Source organism: Pituophis catenifer, unplaced genomic scaffold (genome assembly GCF_029215685.1).
Source record: "Pituophis catenifer annectens isolate HBS135680 unplaced genomic scaffold, rPitCat1.0.hap2 SCAF_3, whole genome shotgun sequence".
Classification (NCBI taxonomy): Eukaryota; Metazoa; Chordata; class Lepidosauria; order Squamata; family Colubridae; genus Pituophis; species Pituophis catenifer.
In genome coordinates this window covers 1101101-1120450 of record NW_027256883.1, presented here as the reverse complement: position 1 = coordinate 1120450, position 19350 = coordinate 1101101, and the positions used below count along the sequence as shown (strand labels likewise).

Genomic DNA, 19350 nt, shown 5'->3' with positions numbered 1-19350 from the left:
AGCCCCAATTGGGAGGTGCTTTGCCCTCTCCTGGGTGACGGGGTTTCCCCCCCCCCCCGAACAGAAAAAATTGGGCCTCCGGAGGACGATTGAGGTTTCTTCCGCGGAGAGAAGGATGGGAGATACCTTCCTCCAGATATTGTTAGCCCTCTTTCCAACTTTTAGTGTGTCCTTCAACTTCCACATTACATTTTTATGGAGAAATCTGAATTATGATTGTGTAAAACAGGGAGAACGGGAAAGGGTATGCGGTGGCTCAGTGGCTAAGATGCTGAGCTTGTCGATCAAAAGGTCAGCAGTTCAGTGGTTCGAATTCCTAGTGGGTGAGCTCCTGTTCCTTGTCCCAGCTTCTGCCAACCTAGCAGTTTGAAAGCAGGTAAAAAATGCAAGTAGAAAAATAGGGATCACCTTTGGTGGGAAGGTAACAGCGTTCCATGCACCTTTGGCATTTAGTCATGCCGGCCACATGACCACGGAGACGTCTTCGGACAGCGCTGGCTCTTCGGCTTTGAAATGGAGATGAGCACCACCCCCTAGAGTCAGGAACTACTAGCACATATGTGTAAGGGGAACCTTTACCTTTACCTTAAAACAGGGAGAAATACTTTTCCCATACTTCTCCTGAGTCTATTACCTTCACTCCAAAGTAGAACATAGAGTGGGAAGGAACCTTGGAGGTCTTCTAGTCCAACCCCCTGCTTAGGTAGGAAACCCTGCCCCACTTCAGACAAATGGTTGTCCAGTCTCTTCTTAAAAACTTCCAGTGTTGGAGAATTCACAACTTCTGGATACAAGTTGTTCCACTGATTTTTTTTTCCCAAATCATTTTTTATTTTAAAACAAAAAAAAAAAAGAAAAAAAAAGAAAAAGAAAACATACAAACATCATTTATTCAATCAAGTACAGACAGTACATCGGTTGGTTTGCATCCCTAGTGCCCTCTCCTCTCTTCACAATATCACTACATATCCAAAATTTATTCTTATATAAAATATATCAGTTGTATCATCATTTAAAGTATTTCAACATTTACTTATATATCACCATTTTTTATTATCTAGCCAATGGTAAAATAAATCCCATATCAAATAATATTGTTTTTCTTCCTGCTCTCTTATTTCAAATGTCAGTTTACTCATTTCGGCACAATCCAACATTTTCCTAATAATTTCTTCATCTGTAGGTATCGTTTCTTCTTTCCAATTTTTAGCAAATACAATTCTAGTTGCTGTTAGAAGATTCACAATTAAATACTGCAGTTCTTTGTTATATATTTCTGGTAAAATCCCTAATAAAAATATCTCTGGTTTAAAGTCTATGTGTCTCTTGGTCATTTTTTCCAACCACATGTGTATCTTAGTCCAATATCTCCTCTTTTTTTTTTTATTTATATGCTGCCCTTCTCCGGAGACTCAGGGCGGCTTACAGTGCGTTAAGCAATAGCCTTCATACTTTTGTATATTTTATACAAAGTCAGCTTATTGCCCCCACAAACCGGGTCCTCATTTTACCTACCTTAGAAAGGATGGAAGGCTGAGTCAACCTTGAACCTGGTGAGAATTGAACTCGCAGTAATTGCAGGCAACTGGAAGCTAAATACTACCTTTAACAGTAGCATTAGTCTGCTGCGCCACTCAGGCTCCTTGCTTCTAGACATGTCCCCCACATGTGTTAATAGGATCCTGGGGTCTGATGACATTTCCAACATCTCTCCGATTTGTTCTGGAACATTCTGGCGATTCTCGATGGGGATAAATGCCACCTGTAAAACATCTTATACACATTTTGCTTATATGCTGTAGACATTGTCATTTTATAGTCATGAGACCACAATTTTTGCCATTTTTCTAAATCAATCCCATAACCAAAATTTTCCCCCCATGCTACCATCGATTCTTTAACTTGTTCTTCTTCCAGTTTTAACTCTAGCAAAAACCCATACAGCTTTTTAATACTATGATCATCAGCTCCCATTAAAATCTTATCCAAATTAGTCAAAGCATTGTAAAACCCTTCTTGCTTACAATCTTCTCGATACCTAGAAAATATTTGCATATATGAAAACCAATCCATCTTAAATCCCTGTTCCTCTAGTTCCTGTTTTAATTTGAGTTCACCCTTTTCATCCAATAGTTCCCTATACCTGATAGTTTGTTCCTTTCTAAATATTACGGGATAAGAAAAAGCCTCTGCTGTGGATATCCAAACAGGTATTTTCAAATAATAAAGTTTCTTAACCTTCTCCCAATTCAGCCATAAAGCTTCACGTCTTTGATGTCTTCTGAAATACCCTTGTATTTTTGTTCCTTTGTACCATAAGAAAGCATGCCAACCCATCAACAAATCATGTCCCTCCAAATTTAATAGTCTAGTATTCCTCAGAGTTATCCATTCTTTCACCCACGTTAAACTTGCAGCTTGATAGTACCATTCAAAATTGGGCAGACCGAAGCCCCCCCTTGATTTAGCATCTTGTAATAGCTTTAACTTTATTCTCGCCTTTTTCCTTTGCTATATATATCTCGTTATCATTTTATCTAAGTCTATAAAAAATTCTTTATCCAACTTGATTGGAATTGTCTGAAATAAATACAGGATTCTAGGCAAGACATTGAAATTCTACCAATCAAAGACAATTGTAAATTGCCCCATTTCAACAAATCTTGCCCTATCTGTTGTTGTAATTATTTTCTTTCAAAGCACTACATCTTGGTGTTAAATGTATCCCCAAGTATTTCACTTTGTTTGTAATCTGCATTTTCGAAATCTCCATCAACTCTTCTTTCTGTTTTTTCAACATATTTTTAGTCATTACTTTCGTTTTATCCTTGTTAATTTTCAAACCAGTTACTTTTCCAAAATCTCCAATAATTTCTATTAATTTACTTATTGTTGTTAATGGTTCTTCAATGATAAAAACCAAATCATCTGCAAAAGCTTGGAGCTTGTCTTCTTCCTTTCGAATCTTCATGCCCTTTATCTCTTTTTCTCCTCTGACATGTCTATTTAAAACTTCTTTTTTTATTTTTATTTTTATTATAAATTAAAAACAAAAGACAGAAAGAAGACAATAACAAAACAAAATCACATACATATGTTTGAGATTGATTCAACCCCCATATACATACAGTTCCTAAGTAACGTTACATATCATCATACTATAGCTTCAATTAAATTTATCATATTTCATCTTGCACTTATTAGTCTTCTTGTATCTAATATTACCTTATATATATTTAGCTTACTATTTTCAAATCTGTGCTATATGCTTTCCTAACATCTACCTCATATCATTTTTACTTCTATCCATTTATACCATTTATCCCAGCTTTGATTAAATATTGATTCATGTCTATCTTTAAGAATATATGTTAGTCTATCACATTCTGCACACCACAAAATTTTGTTAATAATCATCTGGTCCGATGGTTACTTCTTTCTCTTTCCACAATTGTGCATTTGCAATTCTAGCTGCAGTGGTAATGTGAATAAAAAGGTACCAATCTATTTTCCTTACGCCCCCCGGGTTTATTCCTCGTAGGTAAACCTCTGGTCTCAGTTGAAAGTTAACTCCTGTAATCTCCATGAGCCAATCCTTTATCTTACTCCAGTAGCTTTGAGCTTGTACACATGTCCACCATTGGTGGTTCTATTTAAAACTTCTAATGTCAATATAAACAACAATGGGGATAAAGGACATCCTTGTCTCGTGCCTTAACTTAATCCCATAACTGCAATTCCCATAAACTATTTCTCATAAATGCAATATTTGTGTGAAGGCAACAAAGGCTATTAAATGTATGAGTCAACGTTCTTTCTGGTTCTTTTATTTATTTTTTTTATTAAAAAGTTTTATCCAATATTACAACAATTTTTTCCCATCCCTCCTCCCCCCCTTCCCTCCTCCCCCCTCTCCCTCCAACCCCCCTCCCCCCGGACTTCCCAGAGCAAATACAGGGTATACCATTTAACAAACATAAACTAAAATATGCTAACTTTCTGTAGGCTCCAAACTCCCTCTTGCTCTTTAACTTCCCTTTCAACTAACAAAACATAATTCAAAAAGAAAAAGTTGATTTCATTCATAGGCTATTTGAAACTTTTTAGTCCGATATTTGTTTTGAATATAGTCAATCCATCTTCTTCGTTCCAATATATATCGTTCATTTGAATGGTCCTTCAAGTATGCCGAAATTTTTGCCATCTGTGCTAAATTCACTACTTTTAATGTCCATTCTTTCTTTTTTTTTAAATTTGATTTATATGCCGCCCTTCTCCGGAGACTCAGGGCGGCTTACAATGCGCTAAGCAATTCTTCAATAGTAGATGAGTCTTCCTTCTTCCAATACTGCGCCACCAAAAGTCTGGCTGCTGTTATTAAATTTAAAATCAATTTAGTCTCTATGACCGTTCAATCTGTAATTATACCCAACAAAAAGAATTGTGGAGTAAATTTTATCTTCTTTTTGAGAATGTTTTGAATAATCCACCATATTTTTATTCAAAATGCCTTAATTTTTTTACATGTCCACCATATATGATAATACGTGGCATCATCACATTCACATCTCCAACACTTAGGTTGAACTTTGCATACATACAGACTAGCTTTTTAGGATCTAGATGCCACCTATAAAACATTTTATAAAAATTCTCTCTTAAGTTTTGGGCTTGCGTAAACTTTACATTTCTAACCCATATTTTTTCCCACATTTCCATCATTATTGGTTCTTCAATATTTTTTGCCCATTTTATCATACAATCCTTAACTAGCTCTGTTTCTGAATCTATTTCTACCAATACATTATACAACCTTTTTATATGCATTTGACTTTGGTGTCTAATTTGTTTTACCAAATTCTCCTCATTTTGTGAGATACCAATTTTCTGATCTTCTCTCCATCTAGCTTGCAGCTGTCCATACTGAAACCATGTTTGAATTATCCTTTCTTCTCTTAATTGATTCAAAGATTTTAGTTGTAATATACCTCCTTCCTTATTAAGAAGCTCTTTATAAGTAATCACATCTTGTTTTTGCTCTACACTTATATTCTCTATCGCGTGCCTGGGTATTGCCCACATTGGTAACTTAACGTTTAATTTATACTGATACTTTTTCCAGACACGCAGTAAAGCATTTCTTAATATATGACTTTTAAAAGTCTTGTCCACTTTCTTATCATATAATAAATAAGCATACCAGCCCTAAACCAAATCATATCCCTCAATATTCAATATTCTTTCTTCTGTTAAATTCATCCAGTCACTAATTGCTGATAGGGCAGCTGCCTCATAATATAATCTTAAATTGGGCATTTTGAGATCTCCTCTTTCACGTATATCCTGCATTATTTTTTGTTTTATTCTCGGTCTCTTCCCTGCCCAGACAAAATTATTAATTCCCTTCTGCCATATCTTCAAATTTTCATCTTTTTTAAGTATTGGTATCATTTGAAAAATGATAATTTTTCAAAGATAATTGTAATTTTTTCCAATTTTCCATCTCTCTCTGTATTTTTTGCCACAACGGATCATAATTATGCTTAAATAATTTCGCATTTGATGTCATAATATAAACCCCTAAATACTTAACTTTTTTAACTATTTCAAATCCTGTTAGTCTTTCTAATTCATCTTTTTGATTTGTAGTCATGTTTTTAGTTATTATCTTCATTTTCCCTGCATTTATTTTGAATCCAGATACTTGTCCATATTGCTTAATTATATCCATTAAACCTACCACCGACTGTAATGGTTGGGTTAAAGTAACAACCAAGTCATCTGGGAATGCTTGTAATCTGTAGTCATACTGCCTAATTTTAATTCCATTTATTTTATCCGACCCGCGTATCTTACTCAACAAAAATTCCAATAATGGAGACAAGGGACATCCTTGTCTTGTTCCTTTTTCTATATTAAAAGTATCTGTTAAACTACCATTAATTATTATTTGCGCTGTTTGTTTCTGATATATTGCCTTAATAGATTGTGTAAAATATTCTCCAAACTGCATCTTTTCTATTATTTTCAATAAGAAATGCCAATTCAATCGATCAAATGCTTTCTCCGCATCAAGAAATATTAGCACCGCAGGGATTTGGTTGTTCTTCCCCAAATACTCTAATAGGTTAACAACTTGCCGTACATTAGTCTTCATTTGTCTACCATTTATAAAACTAGTTTGATCATTATGAATCATTTGTTGCATGACTATCATTAACCTATTTGCTAGTATTTTAGCAAAAATCTTATAATCTGTATATAAAAGTGATATAGGCCTATATTTTTTTGGCTGGGTGTGGTCTTGCTTCTCCTTTGGAATCAGAGAAATAAAAGGCTATTAAATGTATGAGTCAACATTCTTTCTGGTTCTTTTATTGAGAGGGTTATTCCTTCTACCACCTCTCTCTTCCTTCAGCCGAGCAGAAGTTCTTATTTCTGGCTGTTCTCCCCATCTCAGAATTTGGCTTATGGTTGTCTGCATTCTGCCAGATGCTCCAGATGTTCTCAGACCTTAGGAGCACAACCTCACCTTGTGCCAGGAGCACTCTGAGCAGGAAGGGCCGGTAGGAACCAAATCCTCCTCCTCACATTTCCATGGTCATCTCTTCAGCTGCAACGTTTTTCTTTCCCATTCCAGTTTCCTTCCATGGGTGAGAAAGAAGGATAAGAAATAAGTTTCTTTCACGAGTTACTTGGAGGTGTAATTTCTTTTGTCCTCAAACAAAGAACAAGAAGGGGTCGCTTGCAGTGGTGGGCTTGGCGGATTTTGGAAATTGTTCTTCAGGTCACTGGTCCAGGCAGGGGGAAAAAAAACAACCCTCAAGCCAATGGGTCTGCCAGGGAAACATATAGAGGAGAGAAGGGGGGAAAGGAAGGAAGAGGAGGAAGAGGAGGAAGAAGAGGAGAAGGAGAAAGATGGAAGAGGAGAAGGGGAAGGGGAAAGGAAAGGGGAAGGGGAAGGAGGAGAAGGAGAAAAATGGGAGGAGGAGGAGAAGAAAGATGGAAGGAAGAGGAGAAGGAGAAAGGTAGTAGTAGTAGTAGTAGTAGTAGCAGCAGCAGCAGAAAGATGGAAGGAAGAGGAGAAGGAAAAAGATGAGAAGATGAAGAAAAAGAGAAGGAGAAGAGGAAGGGGTAGGGGAAGGAGAATGACTGTGGGGTCCTTGATGCTCTCTGAGCTTGGTTGTTTTCTTGCAGACCCAACTAGGGTCTGCATTACCCAACTAGGTAACATCATCAGTGATAGTAGTGAGTGGCGCTTGCAATCTCAGAGAGCACCATCTTTCCTCATAGTCAACTACCAACTGCTGGCAGAGAAAAGAGGCCAAGCCAAGACGCAGAGGGGAACAACCAACGCAGTCGACCTGTCTATAAAGCCGAAGCAGAGGGCAAGGCAGTCTATCTGGAGGAGCTTGGCAAAGACCAACATCCTGTCTCAAAGGTTTTGAGAAGGAACCAACCAAGAAAGAGCCTTGGTAGTACAGTGGTTTAGAGCACCCTGTTATTAAGACCAGCTGCCTGCAATTACTGCAGGTTCGAATCTCACCAGGCTCAAGGTTGACTCAGCCTTCCATCCTTTCTAAGGTAGGTGAAATGAGGACACAGTTTGTGGGGGCAGTAAGCTGACTTTGTATAAAATATACAAAAGGATGAAGGCTATTGCTTAACGCATTGTAAGCCGCCCTGAGTCTCCGGAGAAGGGCGGCATATAAATTAAAGCAAAAAAAAAAAAAAAGAACAGGAAGGCTGCTGGGCTCCAAATGCCCGGAGCCAGTTGGCACCCTTCCACCCCATCCCTTTCTCCACCCCACCAGGCCTTAAGGAGATGGAGGCCACGGTTGGTGAGAGCCAGCAAGGGGAGGGAGAGGCTCTGGGGAAGGTCTTCTCCCAAGATTTCCTCCCTCCCCCCCTCCTTGCCCCATTTCTAAATAGCTGCAAAAGCTGAAAGGAAAGGGGCATATCTGGGACTTGGCAGAAACTGAAGGCAAGGGGACGAGGTAAAATAACTCTCAAGGCATTTCTCTTTTTCCCCCTCTTCCTTCAAATTGCTGGGCAGAGAGTGTGGAGTATGAGAAAAACAGGCGCTTCAGCCTTTCTTACCTTGAAACAACCATAGGCACCCAGCTGTGACTGTATGCAGCCTAAAGTGCTGAATAAATGTTTTCCCTCTTTAACAGTCAGGTTCCCAGGGAAAATATTATGTTTTGTGTATATTATTTCTCCTGAAGTCCAGGGAGGAGCAGGGCATTGTGACAAGATGCATCTCTTCCCTTTTGTGGCTCCAGATACCTTTGGGTCACCTGAAAAAGAGACAGTCATCTTAGTCAAACCCCTCATGGATTTTCCAGTCTGCAAAACCACCGTCTGGTACCACTCTATGAACCCCTAGTAAAACCACGCCTAGAATCCTGCATCCAGTTTTGGTCACCACACTATAAAAAAGATGTTGAGACTCTAGAAAGAGTGCAGAGAAGAGCAACCAGGATGATGAGGGGACTGGAGGCTAAAATATACAAAGAACGGTTGCAGGAACTGGGCCTGGCTAGTCTAGTCAAGAGAAGGACCAGGGGAGACACGATAGCAGCCTTCCAATATCTGAGGGTCTTCCACAGAGAGGAGGAAGGGGGTCAAGCTATTCTCCAAAGCACCCGAAGGCCAGACAAGGAATAATGGATGGAAACTGAACAAGGAGAGATTCAACCTGGAAATAAGGAGGAATTTTCTTTTTTTTTAAGTTAAATATTTTTTTTTGAAGTTAAATAATTTTTAACTTCAAATATTTTTTTAAGTTAAATATTTTTTATTTTTTATATCACATATTCCATTTCTATGTTGAACAGTGTGTTTTCTAGGGGTTCAAAGCGTTAACATATAAACATCATCATCATCATTATAATCATATATACATAAACATATATGTGATAATATCAATTGCTATTGAAAAGTATACTATCTTCCATTATAGTATCGATTACCGTATTTTTCAGAGTATAAGATGCACCTTTCCCCCCCCCTAAAAGAGGGTGAAAATTTGGGTGTGTCTTATACACTGAATGTAGCCCCGCCCAGCCTCTCAAACGGAGTTTTCCAAGGCTGAAAACAGCCCCTTACAGGGAGGTTTCAGAGGCTGAAAAAAAAAGCAAGGCGCAGAGCTCACAACCAACGAACCTGTTGCTAAAATTCACCTCTGGGAACAACTGATTGGGGGTATTCCGGGAGGCCATCCACCAGCCAATCAGCTTTTTTCTTATTTTCCTCCCCAAAAACTAAGGTGCGTCTTATACTCCAGTGTGTCTTTTTTTTATTGAAAAGTTTTAAAAAGTTTTACAAACATTTCCCCTTCCCCCCTCCCTCCTCCCCTTCCAACCCTCCCCCTCCCCTCCCTCCCCCCCCCCACTTCCCAGAGCAAAATACAGGGTATAACATTTGACTTTGGTTCTGCTGAGTGGTTGGTGGGAAAGTGCAGTTTGGAGATGGCTGCGAAGCAAATAAAAACTGTTGTGACTAAAAGTGCGGGGACTTCTCCAGCTCAAACATCAAAAATGCAGTCTTTGTTAGCCCCACCAGATACACAAACACTGACACTAGAAGTTCTTCAGGAAGCTTTAAAGAAACTGTCCACTGATTTGGAAGAAAAAAAATCACACTCCGTTTTGAGGAAAAAATTAAAGAAGTGTCTGAGGAACTGCTTGAAATTAAAGAAACAATGCAAACCCAAAATGATGCAATAAGAGAAGATATTGTTGAAGCATTTAAGGGACTGGTGGGTGATGTTACATCATTGGAAGAAAGGGTGGATGAAATTGACCAGTTTAATTTGAATGTGGAAGCTAAATTGGGAGAGGCTCAAAATAAGATGGAAAAGGCAGAAGCAGAACTCATAATGACACAATATAGAGCAATGGAATGGGCAGTGAGGGTCAGAGGCTTGAAAAAAAATAACCAGGAAAATCTCAGAGAGATTTTTGCAGAAGCTCTTGCTCAGTTTACTGCAGAATCTAAAGCAGAGTGTGACTGGCAAATAGACAAAATTTATCGCGTTAATTCATGGATTGCCAGACAGAAACAACTACCAAAAGATATTGTGATCTACTTTGTTACAAGGAGAACAAGAAATGGAGTTTTACAAGTTTCTTATAAGAAGAAACTTCAAGTGGCAGGACAGAAGGTTTCAGTAATGAAGGAAATTCCCCCCCAAATGTTGAGATCTCGAAAGGACTATGCATTTTTAGTTGATGAACTTAGAAGGCATCAGTTGCAGTACAGATGGGAAGCTCCAGCCGGATTAGTGGTGAATTATCTGGGTGAGAGACATCGTCTCAACTCAGCTGGGAAGGCAAGAGATTTTTACACTACCATACTAAAGGCTGGAAACCCACCATCTCCAGATGTCAGAAGAAGGAAAGAAGCAGGAGAGGCCAGAAAGGGGGAAAAGGAAATCATGCAGGCACAAGCTCAAGGAGGTGTTTTGACTACCCAACAAGAATTATTGCAACTTTCAGAGGATGTTCAATTTTTGGATTTATTTGAAAAAATGGAAGACCCCAAGGATCAAAGACAAACTCGAGCAGCAACCAGATGTAAAGAACAAGAATTAAAGAAGCAAGAGCCTGGTGGCACAGCAGACTAATAGCCGGTTATTATCATCCAGTTGCCTGCAATTACTGCAAGTTCAAATCTCGCCAGGCTCAAGGTTGACTCAACCTTCCATCCTTTCTAAGGTAGGTAAATTGAGGACCCAGTTTGTGGGGGCAATAAGCTGACTTTGTATAAATATACAAAAGTATGAAGGCTATTGCTTAGCGCATTGTAAGCCGCCCTGAGTCTCCGGAGAAGGGCGGCATATAAATCAAATTTAAAAAAAAAAAAAGAAGCAACAGTCAGATAATAACCCAAGAAATTGCAATTACAAATATGGAAGCTGTGGGAGGAGCTAGACCGAAGAGGAAATTCCAGGAGGACTTCCAATCGGTGCTCCATAAGGTTTCAGGGGCCAAGGATGGCAAATAAATTTTTGACCTGGAATGTTAATGGCTTAAATTCACCACAAAAGAGGAAGAAAATATTTCACTATTTGAAACAGTTTAAATGTTGTTGCAAGAAACACACATTAGAACAAGTGATCAGAAATATCTAATAAATGCTAGAATGGGCAAACATTTTGTTGCATCAGCTCCTGAAAAGAAAAATGGTATAGTTATATACCTAAAAACAGATTTAATGGTGAAATTAATTGAAGTAGATCCACAAGGAAGATATATAATGATTGAATTAGTAATAGAAGGGAAGAAAATACTTTTTGTTATGTAGGGTGAATGAGGACGCAGCAAGCCAGAGTGGTTAGTGACAACAACTCTTTATTATATGGTGAGAATCCAGCAACTGACCAGGGGAGCCAGCTCCCTTTATATACCTTGCAGCTGTGGTGGTCAGCCAATCAGCTGAGGGTCAGTTAATTCAAACTTCCCGCCAAACAAACCTATTTACATAACACTCCTCCCCTCCCAGAAGTCACTTGGGGCGTTATTTGCATACATAGTCTCTCAGGTGACTAGGGCGTGTACGAGTCCTAGTTGACCTGCGCAGTTCAGTCGGAGGGGTGGCGTCGAGCAGGTCGGAGGGACTTTCTGTTTCTCCCTGCTCCGCCAATGAGGCCTCCGGAACCTCCTCGTGGGCGGCGACGTCTTCGGCTGCCGGGACTACCTCGATGGGGCGGCGCTGGATACCAGAATCCTCAGCTAAGTCCTCCGCTCTACTCGGGCTAGTGGTTTGTGCCTCTGGTTGGTAGTCGTGGTCGGAGATGGGGTCGTCTAATGTATCGTCGGTGTTTGTGTTTACTCGTTTTCTTAATTGATCAATGTGTCTGCGCCAAACTCTCCCGTCCCCCATGTCTACCCGGTATGACTTGGGGCCTGTGATTTCTGTGATTGTTCCGGCCTCCCAGAGTGGGCCCTGTCCATAGTTTCTAGCGTGTACCGGTGTTCCTATGGTGAACTCTCTAAGTTTCCTTTCCCCCCCCCTTGAATACCTCTGGGGAGTAATTGGGGTTGAGTCTATCTAGTATTCCCCGGAGTTTCCGCCCCATTAATAGTTCAGCCGGACTTCGGCCCGTGGCTGTACAAGGTGTGGAGTGCTGGGCTATTAGGAACTTGTCTACCCTCTCCTGCCAGTCCCCTGGGCTTAAACGTGAAAGGGCCTCCTTTGCTGATCTAACAAATCTCTCGGCCTGTCCATTACTAGCCAGATGAAACGGGGCAGAAAGGACATGTCTGATCCCAAGTCCCGCTAAGTAACCCTCGAACTGTGTTGCGGTGAACTGTGGCCCGTTATCTGACACTAGAATGTCCGGTAACCCATGTGTGGCGAATAATTGTCTTAGCTCTCTGATGGTTGCGTCGGTGGTAGTGGCCTTCATTAGCTTGATCTCCAACCATTTGGAGAATGCGTCTACGACGACCATGAAGGTCTGTCCATGGAATGGGCCTGCAAAGTCAATATGTATCCTGGACCAGGGGCCCTGGGGCCTTTCCCACTCTCTCACGGGTGCCGTTGGCGGGTCTGATCTGGACTCTTGGCAGGGCTGGCATTTCCCCACCCACTCGGTAATGTCTGCATCCATGCTGGGCCACCAGATGTAGCTCCTGGCTAGCCCCTTCATTCTTACAATCCCGGGGTGCCCCTCATGCAACAACGATAAAACTTTTTCCCTTAAACGTGAGGGAATAACAACCCGATCACCCCATAGTAAACAACCCCCCTGCATTGTCAACTCGTCCCGTTTTCCCGCGAATGGTTTAAATTCCCCGCTCCCAATCCTTTCCGGCCACCCCCTCATAACCCAACTTGCGACTGTCCGGATCACGTGGTCTTTGGTTGAGGCTCTCGCAACCTCGGCTGATGTGATGGGCCCGGAGTCCAAAACGTCTATCAGCAGGATGGGGATGCCGGGTGTGGGGCCTTCCAACCCGTCGGGTAGTGGGCATCGGCTGAGTGCGTCCGCGTTGCCCATGTCCGCCCCTGGTCGATGTACCAGGCGATAGGAGTATGCTGCGAGAAAGATGGCCCAGCGTGTCATCCTGGGCGAGAGTGCTGCCGGGGTTGGTCGATCTCCCGCGAGGAGACCCAGGAGCGGGCGATGGTCTGTGATTAACTCAAAGTCTCTCCCGAACAAGTATTCGTGGAATTTCTTCACTCCCGAAACGGCGGCTAGGGCCTCTTTGTCGAGCTGGCTATAATTTCGCTCGGCACTTGATAGAGTTCGGGAGTAGTATGCGATGGGCGCCTCTAGGCCATTCGGGAGTCTGTGGCTCAGGACGGCTCCCACCCCGAACGGGGACGCGTCACATGCTAGAACAAGGGGAAGCGTTGCGTTGTACTGTATTAAAAAGCTCTCGGCTGATAGCAGTTTTTTAATGCCGGCGAATGCCCTGTCTTCAGCCTTCCCCCATTTCCAAGTGGCTTTTTTGGTTAACAGTCTATGTAGGGGTTCTGCCACTGTTGCCTTGTCTTTAAGAAAAATGGCGTAAAAGTTTAATAGTCCCAGGAAGGCCTGTAACTCTGCCTTGTCTTTGGGGGTGGGTGCTTCTTGGATTGCCCTGATCTTGCTTTCTGTGGGGTGAATGCCGGTGCCATCTACCCTGTACCCTAGGAATTCGACTGAGGGGACTGCGATCATGTATTTGTTGCGTTTCACTCTGAGTCCTGCGTCCCTGAATTTCCTTAATACCTCCCTCAGCCTTTCTCTTAGCTGGTGCTCATTGTCGGCGGTAATGAGCACGTCATCGAAATAGGGCACCACCCCGGGGATCCCCTGTAGTAGCCGCTCCATGGTACTTTGGAACAGTCCGGGGGCCACGCTTACTCCGAATTGCAGGCGGGTGCACTTGAAGGCCCCTCTGTGGGTTACGATAGTCTGTGCTTCTGCGGTAGCGCCATCTACCAGCAGCTGCTGGTACGCCTGCGCAAGATCGAGTTTTGCGAAAATCTTGCCGGGGCCCAGGGAATGCAATAGGTGGTGAACGACGGGCACTGGATAGGCGCTCTGCTGCAGGGCCTTATTAATTGTGCATTTATAATCAGCGCATATGCGCACTGACCCGTCCGGCTTGACCGGTGTCACAATTGGGGTCTCCCATTTGGCGTGGAACGAGCACCCCTTGTTTGATTAATTTGTCTAGTTCAATGTCTATTTTGGGCTTCAGGGCAAATGGTACCCGCCTAGGCTTTAAACGGATGGGTGCAATATTGGGGTCTAGGTTAAATGAAATCGGGGTCCCCACATACATGCCAAGCCTTTCGTCGAACACGTCCTGGAACTCCTGCATCAGGTCTTCCTTCAGGGTGCTTCGAACGTTCCTTACTCCGGTGAATCCCATGCCTAGGGCCCTGAACCAGTCCATGCCCAGGAGGCTGGGGAGGTTGTCGCTGACGATGGTGAGGGGCAGTTTCTCGGTAAACTCCCCGTACTGGACTTGGAACTCGCCTCTGCCTTCGACGGGTATGCGGTTCCCTTGGTAGTCCTTCAGTCTGCGTTGCTGCGGCTGTAGCTGTTGCTTGTGTACGCTGGGGATGACTTTCTTCAGGTTCTCCCAAGACATGATTGATATTGGTGATCCCGTGTCTATTTCCATCTGGCACTCCCGTCCCTCGATCTCGACCGTGGTGTAGGTCTTTTCTCCGGGCGAGGTGCAGGTCTGTGCGATGCGTATGGTGTAGGCCCCAGCGTCTTCAAATTTCGCGCCCTTCCGGTTTCCGCCATCCCTGTTGGGCCTTCGGTGTGGTGCCGTCTCGGATTGGGCAATTTGGCCACGTGGTCTGTAGCTCTGGTGTGACTTCGATCTGCAGACTCTAGCGATGTGGCCCCTCTTCTCACAGGAACGGCAAACGGCGTCCCTGAACTTACAGTTTTGTCGTGAATGGAACCCTCCGCAGCTGGCACATCCGTCTCTGGGCTCCCTCCGGGCTGTGCGGGACTGCTCGGTGCGGTAGACCTCCTCTTCAGACTCCCCCTCGCTCGCGGTGCTTACGACCTCTCGATGCACTGGTGCCGGCTTCTGCGTTGTTTTGGTTAGGTGGGAGTTCTTTAGTCTCTCGGCGGCCTTTACTGACGACTCTTGCGCCCTGGCCTCATCTAGCGCGATGAGTAGGGTTAGGTTTGACCTCGCAAGCAGCCTTCTCTGCAGCCGGCTATCTCTCACTCCGCAAATTAGTTGCTCTAGGAGCATCTCATCCAGGTCTCGGTACTCACATTGGGTTGCGGCCTTACGCAGGGCGGCAACGTACTCGCTGATCGATTCGCCCTCCTGCTGTAGCCGTTGCCGGAAATCATAGCGTTGGACGTACTTCGATGGCGTTGGTGCATAGTGGTCTTTCAGCAGGGTCTGTAGCGTCGACCAGGAAATGTTGTGGACCGAATTCGGCTCCGACAATGCTTCGGCTGTGTCGAAAACCCTTGGCCCGCAGTGACTCAGGAACAGGGCTTTCTTCCGAACGTCCGGTAGCCCTTGCATGTCGTTTGCCACCATGAAGCACTCGAACCGCGACATATAGGATCCCCACTTCTCTTCCTTGGGGTCGAAAGGCGCTGGCGGGGTGTAGGCAGACATCGTTTCGGGGATTCTCCTGTGCTCCGCTCGCTCGCCTGGCTGGATTCGGTTGCGGTCTCTGGTCCCTTCTCTGAACGTGGCTTCAGCTCTTTCTCTCGAGTGTGGCTTCAGCTCTCCTCTGCTTCTGGCCTCAAAATCCCACCTTCGTCGCCAATGTTATGTAGGGTGAATGAGGACGCAGCAAGCCAGAGTGGTTAGTGACAACAACTCTTTATTATATGGTGAGAATCCAGCAACTGACCAGGGGAGCCAGCTCCCTTTATATACCTTGCAGCTGTGGTGGTCAGCCAATCAGCTGAGGGTCAGTTAATTCAAACTTCCCGCCAAACAAACCTATTTACATAACACTTTTAGTGGGAGTATATGCACCTAATCAACAACAAGAGAAATTTTATAAACTTTTGCATAAAAAATTAATACAAATGGATTATAAATCATGTATAATGATGGGCAATTGGAATGGTGTATTGGACACTAAAAAAGACAAAAAGACTCTTTTGCCAAATATTCAAACACGGGCTAAATTGCCTAAATCTTTTTTTGACATGATGGATGATATGGAGTTGAGGGATATATGGCGTGAACGAAACTTTAAAGAACAGGATTTTACTTTTTTTTCTGATAGGCACCAATCTTTTTCTAGAATTGATTTTATACTAACTACAAATGATTTCCAGTGTGTCTTATATACCAAAAACTACGGTATATAACCATCAGAATATTTACTCATCAGTTTTTCTTTCTCATGTAGTCCATATTTCACATAAATCCATTCCTCTAACCTCAGTATCTGCCCATTTATAGTTCCCATATTATAAAATATTCCGAGTCTTCTTTTCCTTTGTTTTCTAGGGTTAACCTTTCCATTTCTGCACATTCCAGAATTTTTTTGATTATAATATCATCTGCAGGGGTTTCTGGATTTTTCCAGTATTATGCATATACAATCCTGGCTGCTGTTAGGATATGCAAAATTAAATATGTGTTACCCTTATTATAATTTCCTGGAAGCATGCCCAATAAAAATGTGTCAGGTTTAAAATCTATGTGTTGTTAGTTATACACAGCCTCAGCTTTTTACATAGTAAATATAGCCATTTTTTTTATTTTTATTTTTAAATTTGATTTATATGCCGCCCTTCTCCGAAGACTCAGGGCGGCTTACAATGTGCTCAGCAATAGCCTTCATCCTTTTGTATATTTTATACAAAGTCAGCTTATTGCCCCACAAACTGGGTCCTCATTTCACCTACCTTAGAAAGGATGGAAGGCTGAGTCAACCTTGAGCCTTGGCGAGATTCGAACCTGCAGTAATTGCAGGCAGCTGGTCTTAATAACCAGCTTAATAACAGGGTGCCTTAAACCCCTGTACTACCAAGATAGGTTTGTTGTTATTTCTATAACAACAAACCTATCTGACCAGCAAAACTCAAAATCAAAGTTTCATATTTGTCAAAAGACCTGAAAAGTGGTTTCCAAATAGAAATGAATTGTGCTCTTCAATCAGAGCAGTCAACTTAGCCACCTCTGCTAACTCCATCAATATTTGCAGCCGACCCTCCAAAGTGTCCCCCACTGAATATCTCTGGACATGACTGAGGCGGTCATTCCCTGGATCCTCCTTTCCTCATTTTTGAAAATCTGGATACCTTTCCCCCCTTTTCCGTTTGGCTGTTTGAAGTTTTTGCCTCTTTGGTGAGATGGTAGGAGAGGCTTGTAAGTCTGTTTCAGCAAAAATAATAAATAAATCAAGGTTTGTCAGCACCACTTCCAACTCACGCAATTAATTAAAGAGCAGATTATGGATCTCAGTTATGGACTATTGGCATTTTGCATTCAGCTGAGTGGCTGGTACACATCCCAGTTCCTTGTGAAAATGACTCACCTGGGGTCAAGGGCTTCCTTTTGTCTTCTTGTGGCCAGGAGTTGTATTTCCCCTCCTCTTTGTGGTATGACAGCATTTACAAGAAAGCCACAAAAGAGTTAGAGCCAACAATGGTGAAAGAGTGTTAATGATCTGGGACCGAAAGTCTACAGAACTCATATGAGTTTAGGAAAACAGATCTGGGAACGCTTCTGAAACGTTCTGGCTGCTCTAGGAATAAGGACTCTCTCTCTCTCTCTCTCTCTCTCTCTCTCTCTCTCTCTCTCTCTCTCTCTCTCTCTCTCTCTCTCTCTCTCTGTGTGTGTGTGTGTGTGTGTGTGTGTGTGTCACCTTCCTTCCTAAAATCTCATCATCTTCATCTGATCTTGCAGAATTGGCTCCTTCAAGACGCCGATCACTGTGACCTGTGAATGGCTGATCAAAGCCACCGGCAGGGACGTGACCAGAGGCTTGAAGAAGAGATAAAAAAGAACATTTGGCTGAATGCAGGACTCAGGAAGCCATAGGGCAAATCAGAATTTCAAAGGAGAACTCTGAGGGGTCTCCTCAGATAGCACCTTTTGCGACCCACAGATTTTATTTGAAAGCAGAATCCTTGAGCTGCAGCTTTCACAGAATAACAAATTTGGAAAGGACCTTGGAGGTCATCTAGTCCAACCCCCTGCTCAAGCAGGAGATCTTGTGTCATTTCAGACAAGTGGCTGTCCAGTCTCTTCGTGAAAACCTCCAGTGATGGACCCCCCACAGCCTCTGGAGGCAAGTCGTTCCACTCATTAACTGTCCTCACTGTTAAGAAGTTTCTCTTTAATTCCAGGTTGCTTCTCTCCCGGATTAGTTTCCATCCCTGGCTTCTTGACCTGCCTTCTGGTGCTTTGGGAAAACAGGTTGACCCCCTCATCTTTGTGGCAGCCCCTCAAATATTGGAAGATGTTATCATGTCACCCCCAATTCTTCTTTTAACCACACTAGAGATACCCAATTCCTGCACCTGTTCTTCACATTTTAGTCTCCAGACCCTTGAATGAACAATGTGTATTGAAAAAGGTGCTACCAAATTTCTTGAGATTTTTTTTTTTTTAATTTGATTTATATGCCGCCCTTCTCCGGAGACTCAGGGCGGCTTACAATGCGCTCAGCAATAGCCTTCATCCTTTTGTATATTTATACAAAGTCAGCTTATTGCCCCCACAAACTGGGTCCTCATTTTACCCACCTTAGAAAGGATGGAAGGCTGAGTCAACCTTGAGCCTGGGGAGATTCGAACTTACAGTAATTGCAGACAGCTGGTGTTAAATTACAGTGCTTAGTCTGCAGAGTTATCCAGGCTCCATAGACTAACAGGGCTCTCCTTCTACAAAGGAACTTGGGGTGGTGGTCTTTGTGGACCCCCAGCTCCTGGTCTGCAAGGTTTTCTGTGCCTTGTTCCCCATCAGTGGTCTTGGTGGCAGCCTTACCCTCAGCCTTTCTGTCCTTGTCCCTGCTCAATTTCCTCTCCTGTTGTCAATGAAGACCCTCAGCCACCCAGGTGAAGCGGACTAGAACTTGAGTCACGGCCGATGTTGAGATGTAAAGGATTCAGGAGTTGGAACATTTACAACCCACCAAAACTGCCTACTCACCTCAGGAACCTGTCCAAATTAGGTGAGAAGTGAAACCTTTCTGGAAGACTTATATTTGGTCAATGTCTTGCTGGGGCCATTCCAGTGGTGGGATCCAGCCAGTTTGCACCACTTTGGGAGAACCAGTTGTTAACTTTCTGAGCAGTTTGGCAAACTGGTTGTTGGAAGAAATCATTAGGGCAGAGAACCGGTTGTTAAATTACTTGAATCCCACCACTGTGCCATTCTCTTGGATATCTTT

General features: G+C 42.9%; 1 protein-coding gene across 1 annotated transcript in view; it reads left to right on the top strand.

Moving 5' to 3' along the window:
- Positions 1–19350, top strand: part of LOC139314084 (uncharacterized) — an 82752-nt gene that overhangs the window by 5001 nt on the left and 58401 nt on the right. Inside the window, exon 4 of the mRNA XM_070939607.1 lies at positions 15529–15591. Within this exon, the coding sequence (XP_070795708.1) occupies positions 15529–15591 (63 nt within the window). The remainder of the gene's footprint in view (positions 1–15528; positions 15592–19350) is intronic.